Source organism: Aplidium turbinatum, chromosome 2 (assembly GCF_918807975.1).
Source record: "Aplidium turbinatum chromosome 2, kaAplTurb1.1, whole genome shotgun sequence".
In the NCBI taxonomy this organism is placed as follows: domain Eukaryota; kingdom Metazoa; phylum Chordata; class Ascidiacea; order Aplousobranchia; family Polyclinidae; genus Aplidium; species Aplidium turbinatum.
In genome coordinates, this window is record NC_137473.1 from 19,168,249 (window position 1) to 19,185,128 (window position 16,880).

The 16,880-nt window shown below is 37.4% G+C and overlaps 1 protein-coding gene across 1 annotated transcript; it reads right to left on the reverse strand.

Moving 5' to 3' along the window:
• LOC145788404 (uncharacterized) lies at window positions 1-3,737 on the reverse strand. Its single transcript, XM_082600172.1, has 3 exons — window positions 3,246-3,737; window positions 1,866-1,964; window positions 1-631 (listed from the first exon to the last, which is right to left on the reverse strand). Exons 1-3 carry the CDS (start codon window positions 3,735-3,737, stop codon window positions 404-406), a joined length of 819 nt encoding a protein of 272 aa, XP_082456298.1. The 3' UTR covers window positions 1-403.
• Window positions 3,738-16,880: the final 13,143 nt, after the last annotated feature.

The following is a 16,880-nucleotide window of genomic DNA, read 5'->3' on the forward strand; positions in this document are numbered from 1 at the left end:
TATTGTTGGGTTTTTCTTTTTTCGTTTTCCGTTGGTCAATATAAGTATGAAAAGGTTTTACTACAAACTGTCAGCTACGTTGCCGATTGCTGAGATCCCAGGTTCGAAACTGCTCAAGAATATAGGCCTGGGTTTTGGTAGGACACTCAATGGAATGCCGGGAAGTGGACATGAAGATTTACCTCAATGCCTTCCAACCCATTTAATCTTTCAGGCATGTGCATGGATTCACAAAAAACAATGTCTATCGACGTCGCATTTTCAGTTTCTAAACAATGACGTTGGCGTTTTCTAATTTGACAAACGGAATTTTTTTAATAGACCATTAAAGTCGTAATGAATATGTTGAGTTCATGGGATTCCAATAGTAACTGAGCTGTTAAAAGACCACCCACTACACGATTTATGCCAGAGATTCTCTGGCCATTGCTGCCACTTCTTCATTTTCAACTTCACTGCCAGCCATTAAGTACGTCATCAGCCAACGTGGCTTTCCTTGGTAATGTAGCGTTGTGACATCACAGCATCCCGCTTTCTTGACCACGAAGTGACATTTCATCACTCCAGTGTTAACGAGAAGAAGACGGCAATCACTCACCTCGGTCAGAACAAAGAAAGTTCGAATTGCTTCCTGAAATACAATAAGAAATAATATTTTCGGTAAGGTTTGTTTCTGAACTGCTTTGTTGAAATCAATGCCTTTGAAATGGGGAAATGGGGTTATATAGACAAGTGCTGAGGGTGAGTTGGACTGACAGACGCACGAATGAATGGGTGAGAAACAAGATTGGAATCTTGGAAAGTAAAGGTATGCTGATGAACGTCAAAGAGAGGAAGCTTCACAAATATAGTCAATGGAAAAGAAGGGAAGATAGTTTGGTTTTGGGTACTATCGAAGGAGAGGTTTGCGAAAAAGGTAAACCTAAAAGAAGAACAGAGTGGATGGACAATGCTGGTTGGTTGGCTGAATTTAAACCTTTATCCTCAGACTGACAAAGCCTTGATAGGCTACTCCTGGCAGTTTTGCATACTTGTAGAGGCTTTTGACGCAGGGCCAGTTACCGAGATTTACAGAGTGCAGTTTCCAACTGTCGAAGTGTTTTTTCCGGGGAATTAATCCATCCATAAGGTGTCGCTGAATGGAGAGCAGTCCTTAGAATGCGTTGCTCAAGCGCACACCCCGAGAGTCAAACCAGCGACGCATGACTTTGAAGCTTCTTCGTTCACTAAGTCACGCGCTAACCAACTGAGCTATCGGGGCGGACTAATGTTATCGATTGGAAAGATGGGCTCGATAAGGCCAAAAAAGCTGCTCTAGAAAGAAATGCCTACGGCCATTCATGGGGCTACGGACATGGTCTACTGAATTGACCTAAAAGAATAGCCTACTTGTTATTCTTATTGCTCATTTGTAGTTACCAAGTTGTTACCAACATTACTACTTTTACTAACAAAATAGTAGGCTACCCAAGACTATTATGTTCAAACGTTGGGTCTGAATCCTGCTATCTATAGTTCATTCTTCATTGCATAATGCATAGCACTGATAAGTTTTTCTTTTTACGCGAAAAGACGTCGGACATCCCGGAAGCCAGTTCCATGTTTCTTTTGGCTTGCTGCTATTCCATGTGAGCTTCCAAACCATCATTGTCTTTGCTTGTGGATCTTCAATCAATCATTTTGCCTTATTTTTAGTGTGGCATAAAAATAAAACATGGCGGTAACAAAAGCTAGTGATCCTCGTCACCCTGCTAATTATTGATGCATAGCCTAGCATACTTTTAAATCCAGAAATTAAGTTTTAAGTCTATTTTGAACTAAACCATTGCTGAGACATATCGAAAATATGATTTTGACCAAGTTACCTTCATGCCGAAGACTGCCATTTTAGCTTGTCGGTATTCTGGAGAGACAGCGATGTGGCAGCACTGCCAAAATTCTTTTTGCAGATGTGTCCTGATTTTCTAAACAAAATGCATCAAGTGAGACAAAACGCTAGCTTGAAAAGTTCCTCCAAAAACATTATAGGCTACCAGATAAGGCCGAGATGTGAGGCTAATTGGCGGGGTGTTGTTATATTCCGTTGCGCATTCAGTAGCGGTGATAGTTGGACTTTGGCCGGGATGATTTTCCGTGCCCAGAACCTTGTATGCTTTAAATATACAGCATCAGCACCCAAACCATTCTTCTTATGAGACAATTTCTTTTTTGAGAAAACACTACAAAAATGTTGAACACGCCTTCACTTGAACAAAGCAATTTGAGTCTGAACACACCAGAGGCATGCAAATATTCATTGTAATGAGCCACAACGTGCAATTATTATCATGAGACATGATGTAGGCTATCATTGTGCATAGCCGGGTCTGTGTCAGTGCTCAGTGGTTTAATGCCTCCACAAATAATAAAGTGTAGCCTACAATACTTGCAGAAGTTAGTTGCCTAAGAGGCTTGTTTAGTTGAAGGATATTACGTCAACATATCTGGTCACAGCGGTAAACCATAATCTCTTCGTGGGAAAATTGTAACATAAGATTCCCAGATCCGTTCGTCTGTATGTAATGACCGAAAAGAAACACTCTTCAGGAAACGTCTATTCGAGAATTGTATTTCTGTGAAAATAGCCTCAAAGCTGTCGAAAATGGGGTGCAACGCGATACACCACTAAAAACTTGTCACTACAGAACAGATTACTTGGATAAAAGACGGAAATTTTCGTCCAGCTGACAAGCACTAAGCAAAACAGTTAAACATGCGACCAACCTCTTCAAGCAACAATTTTAAAATGACTAGAATAATTTGCGATATCTCAAACTCACGTAAACAGTAACTGTGACGCAATAATGAAAGACATTGTCACGCAATTCTAACAGGTGTTCAAAGGTGGTGATCCAATGTTTCATGTTTAAACAGGTTTGACACAAGTCTTACGAACGATGGTGCAATTTTGGCTCATTTTTAGGAAAAATTCCATGACGTAATACGCTAAGATTCAGTAGACCTGAACGGTTTTTATATGACGTTTGATTAGGTGAACAATTGTCTGGAACAATATCAGAATTTTTTTAATCAAGAACATTATGAAAATCACTTAACTTTTGAATTGTTATTTTTATGACTTTGCGAACTGTATTGAAGTCAGAATCAAACTACTACTGTATGCTTTACATCAATCGTGGTTTCTTTGGAGGCTATTTGTAGCATTAGATTGAAAAAATCTAACAATAAACAAATACTTTGCTTACATTTGTATGACCTTTGTACCATAAGCGAAAACTTTGTAACTTTTTGCAGATGTTTGGATAATTTTCATGCAAACTGAAATATCTTTCAGTACAATCTCGACTTCCTGCTTCTTCTGTTTTTAAAAGAAGATTGTGAGCGCCCTCTAGTGTCAACATATCGATCATAGTTTGATTTTGTTTGTTGAAGATTATCCCTTGAGGAGAAATAAGCATCCCGACAATGAAAATCTTCCTCTCATGATTTTTAGTCGAAGGAGAACCATAACATAAATCATTTAGTTTTGCTTCCTCAGTTTTCCTTGTTTTTCCGCACCAGAACAAGGTATTGCTTCCATAATATTCCATTTCCATATATTCTTCAAGAAATTGACTTCTCTTATGCAAGTTTGGCTCCAGGCTTTCATAAAAATCCAGCTCATGCAGTGAGCTAACCAACAAATTTTTAACTTCTGGCCAATCTTTTTCGGAGACTATTTCTATAGTTTTGTTCATTTTGCAACGATTTACTGGCTATTTAGGACAAAGTTTCCTTGTCAATAATAGTTTTTCAACAACAAACAGTCCTGAAATTTCTTTGTTATTAAAACATTTTTTCGTCATTAGCATAAACAAAGCAACATTTATACTTTCATATTAAACTTTTAGGTACTTTTTCATGGAAGCCTTACAGCCTGTCAAAAAGCTGTTTGTTAGTCTTTAAAGTTAATACATTACATCAGGTCGTAGGCCTAACATGTTTTTACTGAACCAAAGAAAGATGCCGTATACTCTTGCTTTAACTCGTCATTATAACGTGCATTTCTAACTTTGTATGTCTGTCGGGGACAAGTACTTTATGGGATTGGAAGTTCACATCCCAACTTTTTCTATCAAGAATCTCGTTTATTTATTAAACCGCATTTTGGTTGCAATCTGGTTGTGGCTCAACTCTTGCAATCCTTAAGTCACCAGCAGTAGGTTGGGAGAATGTCACTTTCTTTTAATTTAATGTTTTTTATAATGAGCATTTGCTTTATACTCTTCATATTTCCTCTTGACTCATATGGACGACAGATTGCGACGTCAAGATCAATGGCGGATTCAAGATCCTTGTTTATAAAAACAAACTTTTTGTCTGATTATATTGTGGTAATTAGTCTAATGTCTAATGTACTGTAATTACAGAATTGATGTTTATTTTATCAAAATTTAGATTTTTTGTGTATAGAAAAAGCATTCCACAAGTAGCAGGTAGTTTTCGATGCAGTTGTGGTGCTCTGGAAAGTTAGAAAAGGAATAACCATTGCGTCAAAAAATTTGTTTGCCGGACAAGGAATCATCAATGTTTGTTTTTTTCCTTCCCCGATTTTGTTGCCCAGAGTTTCCATTGGACTGCGTTTCCATAAAATGTTTATTTTTTGGTCATTGTCCAATAGCGCAGTCATTGTCTTGACCGGTAGTGGACGAGTTAAATATGTTATTCCATTAATCTATTTCATGCGTGAAAATTCTACTTCGCTGTCTAGAAACATGATTGCTTGTTTAGACGACAAATCATGGCTATTGCCATGGTGCTTTACAATCATTGTCCGCTTTATTGATGTATTATTTAATTCCTTTCATAATTAGCACCCAGATATCTCTGAATTTGCATAATAATAATTGTTGTTATTACTGCTCGTAGACTAAATTCGTTTGTATCTTGACAATTTTAGCCTTTTTTCTAAATTGAACTATTGTATTAACTGAACAGCTGCGAATTTTACTGTCTGATTATAAAGTCTGAAAATGTTTATGAAAATACAATAAATTTCAACGTTTTGAAGGTTCAAAAATTTCAAATTTACTTCATTTTTTTAATTATTTACTAGATTATGAAGTTGTAGTCTACTGAAGAGGATTTAATATCTGAAATCGTGATATGTAACATGGTAATTTGTTATTTAAACTTTGTTGTACATTTACTTAGTAAAACTTTTGCTGTTAAAACTCAAGCGAAACCATCCTCGGCGCTGCTTCAAACCTCGTGTAGCTTTTGGCCATACTAAAAGAAACTAACGGTACAATTTGGACATAAAACAAAATGAAATGTCAAAAACAATCTAGACGCTGGAAAGGGCATTAAAAAAGTCTCAAAAATTAAAACAACTGGTTTGGTTGTTTTTTGAATCTTTATCCTCGGACTGATAAAGCCTTGATAGGTTATTCCTGGTAGTTTCGCATAGCATACTTGTAGAGGCTCTTGACGCAGGGCCGGTTGTTGCCGGGAAACTATTCCATTCACTGGGTGCCGCTGAATGGAGAGCAGTCGTGAAATGCGTTGCTTAAGCGCACACCCCCAGAGTCGAACCAGCGCCGCGTGATCTTGAGTCGGGCGCGTAACCACTAAGCTAACTGGGCAGGCATATTTGATATATAAAATCATTTTGGTTGATGGCCGAAGGATTTTAACATGTAATAAATTAATTTGTTAATTGAGTTAATTGATGTAAAATATTGTTATATTTTTTACTTTACGTTCTTTCGTGTGTTTTTTTTTGCTTGATTTTATAGACGGATCTAGCTAGTATAGCCTTTGGGAGGAAGGAGGCGATTTTAACAAAAACACAATGATGTGTATTGTGTAGCGTTTGTGTGTATATTAATCCAAACTTGCAAACACACTGTTAATAAAGTTACTTTTCTCTGTTTCAGGGAGAGCGATCGCCCCCCCCCCCCCCCCTGGATCCACCACTGGTTAGTATTCTCTTTAACTTCGGCTTGAACAAAGAACAGCTTTAAAATTTAATGAACTAACTAATTGTCTATTGAATAAAACATTTAACTTTTAATCTTTTCGTACAGTCAGGAAGCGGAAACAATGAGACTAATAGGAAAAGTTTAAGAAGGCGCAAACGAATATGGGTTTTCTGAATTGTTAGACAAAATCCCTAGATTTGCAAACCTCAACGGCTATGCTAAGCTGTACTTTCAGGTTGGTTGCTCACAGGTCAGCAGTAACATTCAACTGCTTTTTATATTGCTCATTTTAAGTATTGCATTGTTCTAGCAGCTTTATGCCGCTGAACCACGCATGCAAAAATGCAAAACATACAAAAGCTATCAACCATACTTTTCTGTTTTTAACCAGTAATGCAAAATACTTTACTTTGTGTTCAGCAATGCATTATTATTGTAAGCTTTACAACCAATCAAGTTGTGTACTTACTTTCATCGTTGACAAGTTGAGTGATTCCTGTGCACTCCTGACAATACTCATTCATCACAGCACAACAAGCTTGTTGACAGGTTATATGAGCATGCCTTAGAACTGTTTAATGGCCTCATTTGATGTTGCTTTTATATCATAAACGCAAGGAAACAATATCGTACCTTCTACGTCACAGTTGCAGTAGCCCCTTGTAGGCTACGTCAGTTAATCGATAAAAGTCCAACGGCATAAGGCAGCGAGTGTAATCTAATTTCCTTTGGTAACTGGTAAGTTTCGTGTACGGTAAAAATTACTCAAGCACCTAACACTTAAAACCTCAACTTAAAGCTTCACAAAACACTTAAAGCTTCACTTTCGTGCGCACTTCCTTTTCCTCCAAAGTGAGCATGCAATACATTTCTAAAAGAAAGCTATTCTTTAGAAATTTATTTATTTAGAAAAAGCTCTTTTTATGTAAGTACTGTATCCTACATAGTTCATTGGAAAACGCACAGTATTTTTTCAGTTTATAAAATTAAACTGAGACCACACAATTACAAACTTAGACATGCCGCAGACCACGTTGTTTTCACGTGCAAGTGTTGCTCCTAAACAACTCAAAATAACGTGTTATTCACGTTTATTTCGAACACAATAAGTTAGGCTACGTTACTTTACATATAACGTGCGTACCTGCTACACTGTTAACCAAAAGTAACGAAATTACTAACATGCCACAAATAAGGCACTTGTACATCCTGCAGGTGTTGTGTTTGCTGGGCGATTCCTACTCAAACCCACGGCTCACTTGGCCTACTGGTGTAAAACCAACAACTTTCCGGCCGCTAACCCAACTATGTATGAGGCGTTTTCTACCTCATGAATTTAATACATAAATTAGTTCAACATCCAACGTCAGTTTGTTGCTTTTTTACGTTTCTTGTATCTTTTTATCATACTGCTTCTCAGCATGCACCATAAACTGTTTATTGATGCAAAAATACGACATTTGTAGCCTATTGAAAAAGAAAATTGAAAAAAAAAATTAAATAACACGTTGACTACTTAGAATTAGATGATTAACAGCAACACTTTTCGTGAACCCTATGCTGTTGTAATATTCCGTGCAAACATGCAACATCGTCTTTCTGAGGCAGGTACGAATTTGTCTTCAAATGTTTTTCACATTGCTTTTTTCTATTACAGGATCGAAGTTAGCTTTAATTAACAAACTGCTTCCCAAGTCACAAATGAATCAACTAAGACAGCCAACGCAATATTACTTTACCGTGGCCAAACGTTGAATCAATTCAAGAACAATTGACTTTGATAGCTAAAAAGACTTCGCTTTAATTAGACAAACATAAAACTAAAATTAACTCGCACGCTCAAAGAAAGTCAAGCTAATAAGCTAAGTAAAAGACGCTATTTTTACCTCAAAAGACAAACAACTTATGTTACGATTGTACTTGATTTTATTGAACTTGATGTATTTCCTTCACAGAGTTTTTTGATTGACACTTCCAAGTCTTAAAATAAAGTGAAGGTGTGTTATAAAAACGTCGTTCGTTCATGTATTTGTTGGTCTCTGACAGCCTGGCCCTTCCGGTAGTGTGCAAAATTGTGGATTTTGATATGAACATTAATGTTGGAACAATGGGAAAAGTTTTATTATAACTTAAGAAACGTTTCTTTGATCTGTCAACAACAACTTGACGAAATCAGCCTTCAAGTTTTCCCAGTAACTTTTTTGTGGATTTTCCGATAGTTTGTTACATTATAGGCTACGTGACGGTACGTTAGTTAAGTGATCGTTGAAGTTGAATGTTTTTGAGTAGAAGTAGATGCAAAGCCGCATCGTAAGATATACTTTTTTGTTCCGCTAAATAGAGAGATCTACATGAAAGACCTATCGGTCCATGATGGTACAAAAGTGTTTCTGGTAAGAAGTTGACTCAGATTGACCATGAAGCAGAAAAGAGTCAACAAGAAGCTATCAAACATGTCACAAACAAGCATTTTTTTGTTTTTGGACTTTCGCATGCACCGTTCAATGGAATCCGTTGGCGGCATAGCCTTGGCTGCACTAGAGAGCCCTGAGGAGAAACTCAAAAGGGCACCGGTTCGACACCGCACGGGAGTATGCGATTGTGTCGTTATAAGGACACTTATTGGCATTCCTCAGTGGACATGAAGAATGAAGATTAGTTTCCTTGCCTTCTCGTCTAGGCTACTTAATCTAAATGTTTAATCACCAGGTGTAAGCCTGGATGTGACCTAGAAATTAAAAGAATGTGAAACCCCAACGCTTCGCCAGCAACATGTCTCTCCCCTGACGTCCATTTTTCTGGAAGAAATGCTAGGATTATCTTATCGTTTACTACATACATACGTTGTTCCAAAAATTGTGAAAAAAATTTCAAAATCAAACGATTTCTGACTTCTTTATCACAACAACTGAAATGGACTACACCAGTACAATTTTGTATGTTATTCGCTGTCACAGTTTCTTTCTATCTCTTACTAGGAAAGAGACTTGGAAAGGTTCAATGACGTAGTTTAATGGAATATTACCGAAAGGCAGTCAATTAAATGTCGAATAGTTACTAGTGAAATGGTATATGAAAATTCTTGAAGGACTTTAACGAACGGCTCAACACAGCTTCTCATGTAACTCTAATTTCGATCACAATTTATATCCGCACCAACTCTCATCTACTTGTATTCAATTACTTCAACTCTTAATCAACAATAATCTCTGCACCTATTACCAATCTACAACTCATAACACAACTCTCATAATAATCATTTACGCAAATTACACCACTATTTATAGCAGGTTGTTTAGGCATTACACGTAAACAAGCAAGTTAAAGAAGCTTCTAGATTTGCACGTAGCAGTAGAATGTTCTTGAAATACGTCACATAATAAAGATTTCACAATCAGAGGTCACTACAGGTCAGTAACCGATAATAACATATCGCACAAGAATTCCACCATTAAAACAGCACGCTCGGTCAAGATACAAAGCAGCCCGTCGCGAGGCCTTGCACATTGATTGTGACATTCGCTCTGAGGATGCGTGTTGTCATGGTGCGCGAAACGTCAGTGAAGCAATAAACCATCCTGTTTGTTGTTGCTTTTACTTTCAAATTCATCAGATGAACGTTGCAACTATAGTGCTAGAAACGATAATTGTCCTGATGAACACCCAAACTTTTCAGTATTCAGAACAATTTGGTGTTGTCCAATTCTGAAGGAAAATATTTCAGAAACTGTTTCAACAGACTTGACAACAAATGGTCAATAACCAGAGGCTTAATGAAGTTTAATTCCACATCATTGTCAGTCAAACACGCTTTAGTAAAATGGAAACATTTCAAATGAATCATTTTCAACCTTTTGTTTCAAGATGTTTAAGTTTTTTTTTATAAACGATCAATTTTAGATTTCAATGCAAAACATTGATGTTTTCGGTAGCCACTTTAGTAAGGAAAAATTCTGCCACTGCAATTGACTAGAATGCACCGCCAACCAATCATAAGCTACGTTTTCTATGACGTGGAAAAGAGCAAAAAGAAGATGATACAAATCAAATCAAGTGATGGATTTTCTGTCAGCTGGTTGGCTTAGGGGTTAGGACTAGAAAGTAGTTATTTCATGGACGCGGGTTCAATTCCCACCACTGCTATTGCCCTTTTTTCTTCTGTAAATACCAAATAAAGTACAAAACAAGCATTAACTGTCTGGCTGAGTGCTAGAAGAGTCACAATTGGACGGTAGCCTCTTATAACAATAACATGTTCTGATTGATTGGTTGGCGGTTGCACTGTAGTCATTCGCAGTGGCAGAATTTCTGCTTGTTAAAGTGGCTACCGATGTTTTCTTCTTGAAAGGACAAATTAAATTCGTTCAATTTTTCAAGCAAGTCTGACAAATGGCATAATTTCGAAAGCCAAATGTCATTGCGAAAATGGACCAAGCCTAAATTTTTTTCGGTTAGAAAAATCACAACTTCAATTGTCAACATCAATAATAATCGTTCCGGTTGAGTACATTGCAATGTTTTGATGTAATGTTGAGGAAGCAACTATTAAAGAAATTTATTACCGAACAGCAGATGGAAATCTATTCCGAAAGCTTATAAATCGTTATTGTCTTGACACGCAGGCTTCATGCCTATTTGAGCACTGTTGGAAACATGACATAAAACTCTAGTTTTTGCTCGAAGTCAATCTTTATACCATAGAGAACTCATCAGTACAACTATTAATAAATTATAATAAACATTTAGTCAAAGTAGAGTATAAAGATTGACTTCGAGCAAAAACTTTAGAGTGCCTGATCCTTTCTATGACTTTAGCCTCTTTTCAATAAACTGTTGGAAACATTATTGTAATTTAATTTCGTCTTGAATTTCTGTTGGTCTCCACTGTTTCGAATTGATGTTTAATGTTGGAAGTTTTTACGTAATTTAACGTGGAAAGTAACCGCTCACACATCTTTGACCAATCTTTAAAATGGTATGTGTTTCCTTTTTTCTTGCGTTCTACCTCACTGCGGTATATAACTTTGTACATTTTATTTTGTATGTTATTCGATCTGAGGATGCGCATTGTCATGCTGCACGAAACGTCAGTGAAGCAATAAATCAACCTGTTTATTGTTGCTTTAACTTCCATCTGATGATCTTTGTTAGCTTTACTTTGCCACTTGTTCCATCAGTTGGAATGAATTATTTTGGAATAGAATTGAAAGATGATGAAAGGGTTTTTAATTGCATGTGATTAAATTTTTTAAATCTGATTTAAGCATGCAGGTTTGATTGATGGGATTTGAATAAATCAAATCACTCTTTATCTTCATATCAAGGTAAAGGTGGATTGAAGCACACCTAAACAATTATAACAAAGGTTTGTATCCGGTCAATACTCTGCCGTTTTTGCAATGACTTTTCAGTTCATAAATCATTATTCTTCATTACACGATGCTACATTTGAGTAACTGCTCACCGTATTGTCTTTCAAACGTAGGCTAACAAATAGGCCATTCCTTTTATATTAGGCTACAATCAAAGTTAGCAAATTATTTCGAGACAAATTGGAACAAAACTGTAATTTATAACATGAAGAAATTTCGGGTAAACTAATTTTCTAATGAATTAATTAATTGTACGGTAGGCCTACGGTATAAGTTATAACTTATAGTACGATAATGAGTCATCAGATAATGGAACACGTTGAATCATCATTACTGGTGTAGTTGAACTCCACTGAGTGAATTCGATGACTTCTGCTATGTTTGTCATATATCATATTGTTTTTTCGTTGTGATGATCAGAAATAGAAATAAACTGAATTGAACTGATTTCCCTTCAATGTATTTGGTGTAATATAATAATGAGCGTGAGCCTACTTGACAGGGTCATTGGAATCAATATTCGTTGTCACCAATTTCTTTCAATACGTCACAAGTGGATCACGGCACGCGCAAACAAACAGCAGAAAAAATGTTGTTTCTTTGAAGTTTGAAAATTCTTCTACATAAAAATAATTTTTTTAATATATTTTTTAAAAGCAAGGAATATTTGGTTCAATCGAGTCTAAGTTCAAAATCCCAAGGTAGCTATTTCATGACGACACTATCGTATTAGTGAGTTTAATTTTTCCTTGCATCAACTAATTAAATTCACAGGCTGCTGCAATTAGATATAAGCACAGCACCTCTAAAGCAATTATGTTTATTTCTTTAAATTGACCTATTCAATGTATTTTTGTCGTATCCAGCAATATTCACATTGAGTCCACGGAAAAACAAGAAAGTCAATGTTCGTGTTCACCCTTATCGATGTCATTAAATTTCCTACGGTGTCGAACAAATGCTGTTTTGACCGTCGCATAAGGTCCTCACTACTCAATTATGCATTTAATTGATGTCAGTATAATGTTGTGACTAAATCTCTTCTTCTTGAGTAGCTAAATCGTGTAATCGAAAGAAACAAATATACATGAGAGTTTAGGCCTTGGATACTGACAAGCATATGAAGAAAAAATGTTGGTATCTGTTGACAGACGATCAGAGTAAGTCGTAAATTGTGGTAGTTTATTTGATAAATTAGTTCGTCATTTACTTCAAGTATTGCCACCTGATCATGGTGAAGAAGAAACAAACAGAGGAATGAGTAAAGCGGAATTCGAATTATATGAGTTTAAGAAACCTTAAAAATGAGAACTAAACCATCATTTACCTCCACCACGCCTTTATTACTGTATGGATTACCAGTACCTGAAGCATTTGTTAAAACGCAAAACAACACATAGGCTACCTAACAAAAATTGATAAAACACTTGTATCTAATTCAGCGTGGTCCATCTGCAGGCCCGCGGGCCAAACTTGGCCCGCGAGCTCCATTTTTTTGACTCTCAAACTGATAATAGTCGGCTTTGCTTTAATCTAGCAATATCACTTCAATTTTTGTTTTTTTGTTATTGTAATTGACAAAAAAACTTTGTGAATGATCCTTTGTGATGCATAACAATACCACTTGGTTAAAAAAATTTCCCACGGGCGTGAGAGTTAGTGCCCAGCCCCCAGAGCTTCAACTCCAAGTATGTGAACTTCAGAACGATCCGTTTTTGCTGTCAATAAAAATGGAAAATCCTGCAAGCTTTTGGAAGTCAAAGGGGAAGTTTCCCCTTTTAAAAGATGCTGTTCTGAACCTGTAGGCCACTCAATGTTTAGAAGTACATACATTTGCGAATGTACGTTTTCGGCAATGAACAGAATTAAAACCAAAAATCGAAATCAACTTGGAAACGAGACTCTTTACGCTTGCGTTCGCATGACCACAACTACGATTCTCGTGGTCGTGTATACCAACGCTATTGTCTAAAATTAAATCCTAAAGTTGACAAAGTTAAAAATGATCCCCCTTTTAGGGTGAAACAAGCTGTAAAGGTTTTAAAGAGTAGTAACTATATGCCATAGGCTATGTATAATTTGGCAGTAATAAGCCTATGAATCCCTATTTAAAAACATTGGCTCGCAAGATAAAAAAAGAAGTTTTTGGCCGCGGTGAAAAGAAGTTGGATCACGCATTCACGCTGATCTATTTTAAGCCATTTAGATTAGTTAGTTTGGTGCTAATTTTGGCCTTAATTCAAAGCAAACGGTGTTCACTTTCAAAGCCAGGTGACGTCTTCTCAAATGGCACATCAAGATGCAATTGGAACTCTTCAGGAACATTTAAAAAAATATAATTTTGTTTTGGTTACTTTTTAGACATTAATGTTTTTATTTTTTATCAAGATCCACACTTTGTATGTAACCAGAGTTGTAACCATAGGTTGCTTTGCATGTAACCAAAAATTATCAATTTAATATTGAATTTGGGCAGAAGGTGTGGTTCAAAATTTAAATTAACCAACCATTTAAAACAAAAAATCATTCACGACTACAGAAGGTGTCCCAACTTTGGCTTCACCTAAACCGGGATTTAAGGGGGGGGGGGCAGAGGGTGCAGTTGCTCCGGCCGCCCCTTTTGAAGGGCCCCCGACGTGGAAAAATGTGATTATTTTGTGTTATTATTATTATTTTCTTTCAGCCTTTGAAGTTTCTGCAAAATGCCTCCTTTTTTTTCATGGTTAATTTTTAGTCACAAGGTGGCGACTGAGCTTGGCGTAAAAGCATTAGCAACATTGTGGATGAATTCCAAGTTACCTTGTAAAGCTTTTCGCGCCCTCGGCCCAAAGTGAGTGGATTCGGCACCTCCAGCCGCCGAGTCAGCCGCGTAGCGGCTGACTGACACAATGTTTTGGCCCCCCCAAACAAACTTTTTAAATACGCCACTGATAGCCGCATCAACGTCTTGCATCTTCCAATACCAGTTCTCAAGCGATAGAGACATCGCCAATACTTCCAGGGCTGTGGGAGATAGCACCATATTGGCCGGTGTCAGCCCGGCTGCCAGCTCCTCCTTCCACAGTTGTACCCGCACATTGGCGGGGACCTCAACTTGACCCAGTGGGACAGCTGAAACAAGGAAACTTTTTCTTGACTTTAATCGCCGCATGCTGGAGTTTGGCCATATAGTGGGTGTCTCAAATCCATGTTCTGACAAGATCTTTCTTTTCTGCCCGTCACGCTTCTTCTGATGTTGGGAAGAGCAATTCCAGACAAAATGTGTAGCGACGTGATGTTGGTTGGTTTGAGACAGCTAGTAGTCAAACGGCAGCTTTGGTTCAACATAGGATCGATTTTCTTGGCATGTGCCTAGCGTTTCCAAACTGGGCAGGCATATTCTGCAGCCGAATAGCATAAGGCTAAAGCAGTTGCCCGCATTGTATCCGGAAGGGCACCTCAATCAGAGTTTCCTAGTTTCTGTAAGATATTATTTCTAGAAGCCACCTTAGATCTTACTTTTTCGATATGGGACTTGTATGTGAGAAACCTATCTTGTTTGACACCGATGTATGTGGGATTGGTACAGTGTGCCAGTTTGTTTCCATTCCAGGAAATGTTTAGTTGGCCTGATGCATCCCGGGATCTAAGGTGGAATGCGCAAACTTTGGTTATACTGTATTGGGGTTGGCACGCAGGTGGTTCTCCGTGTAATATGTTGTTAGCCGGTCCAGAGCATCGCTGAGTACTCTCTCCTTGGAAGAGAAGTATTTGTGTTGCGTTGTTATACACAGTTCGCCAGCGTATAGGAAGCTTCTTGTTGTGTACAAGGATGGATTGGTTGGTCGTTAGTTGTAAATGTTGTACGACAGGGGTTCCAAACCTGGAGCCTTTTTCAAAGAGGGTCTGGAAAAAATTAAAAAATAATAATTTTTTTAATTTTTTATCTCTAAGTCCACTCTAACACTATAAAACAAAAGAAATACATTAAAATTCAATAAAAATACTAGTACATTTTGCCCAAATCTTGGTGCGCAAAGCGAACACTTGAAGCTGCAAGAAGAGACGGCAACCTGATTGAGCTTTGAGAAAGATAGTTTGACCACATTTTGGGAAAAACTAAGCAAATCGTTCCCGAGGCTTAAAATTGTCGTCATTACTGTTACCTTTCCCATCAACATATCGTTGTGAATGTGGGTTTTCAACAATGCTACTTCTAAAGACAAAACCGCCCGGTGTCTTGGATATTCAATATGACATGCGGCTTGCTCTTTCCACCATCAAACCAGCAATTAAGACATTGTCAGAGCAAAAACAAGCTCAACCATCCCATTAACTGTATATGTAATCACTAATAACTAATTAATGTACTATCATGTTTATTGTGCGTTGTATTTATAGCATTTTATCATTCTAACTACCGGTTACTGTATAAACAAGTTTTTTAATTAAAATGACGTTTCTTAATTTCATTAAAAGGTTGAAAAAAGTAGGGGGGCCATTAATTTTTCAAAATTTTGAAAGGGGACCACGGTGTAAAAAGGTTGGGAACCCCTGTTGTACAAGATGGGCGCTAAAACGCAGTAGCGTTGACAGGGGTTCCAAGGGGTACTTTTTGATCCGAGATAAATTTAAGGGCCTGTAAACTTGAAACCCCTGCGTATTATTCGGATATAGTCTGATTTGGTGTCCGAGGACTTTGATTTAGGGCCCGAGGATCTCATTAGTACCGGGCCCACATTAGCCTTATAACGGCCCTGACTATGCAACTTTCACGTTCGTTCCATCAGACATTTGGATTTCATCAAAAAGTAGAAAACCTACTAGAGTACTCCAAACCTCTCCAACCTGTCATTTCAAATTAGCCTTTCAACGGCCCTGTCTATGCGGCTTCCACATTCATTCCATCAGGATTTCGTCAAAAAGTAGACAGACCAACGCGAGTACTCACAGCCTCTCCAACATGTCCTTTGAAAGACTTACACATTCAGCCGGTAAATTTTCAATCATTTTTTTTTACATTAAGTTGATGTGTGCAAGCATTGATTCAACAATTGACGGATCATTTGATCGGCTTCCACTTTGCTTTTTTCTTTTGTTTATCGGTGTTTCTTCTATATTGCGACGTCTCTCTTCACTTTCAGCAAGTTAGAAAATCGGTAGTTAGCTGCTGGGCTGTCTGCTGATGTTTAGTTTAGGAAGTTCAACCGCTCAGTTTATTTATATAAATCTTATCGCGCGGCCAGCATTGAACGAGTATGAAATTTTGAGTCACAGCTCGCACATTGTAATCTGTTGGTGTCTACTCAGAAGTCAGAACTAAAGTGGTTATGAAAGTCACTAAGCATAATCCATAGCATCGAATGGGAACAGTGAAAGTTTGACAAATCTTTCGTCCTCGCAGCTGATGGCTGATGCCAGCTTTGCCAAGCATGTAAGTATTTCCAGAAAGCAATTTACAGTGTTGTTAAAATATAAGATTGTTTTCAAAGAGTAAAGAGTTTAATTTATTGATAAACCAGCAACATTGCCACACCAGATATCTTTTGAAGACTAATTTCACAAA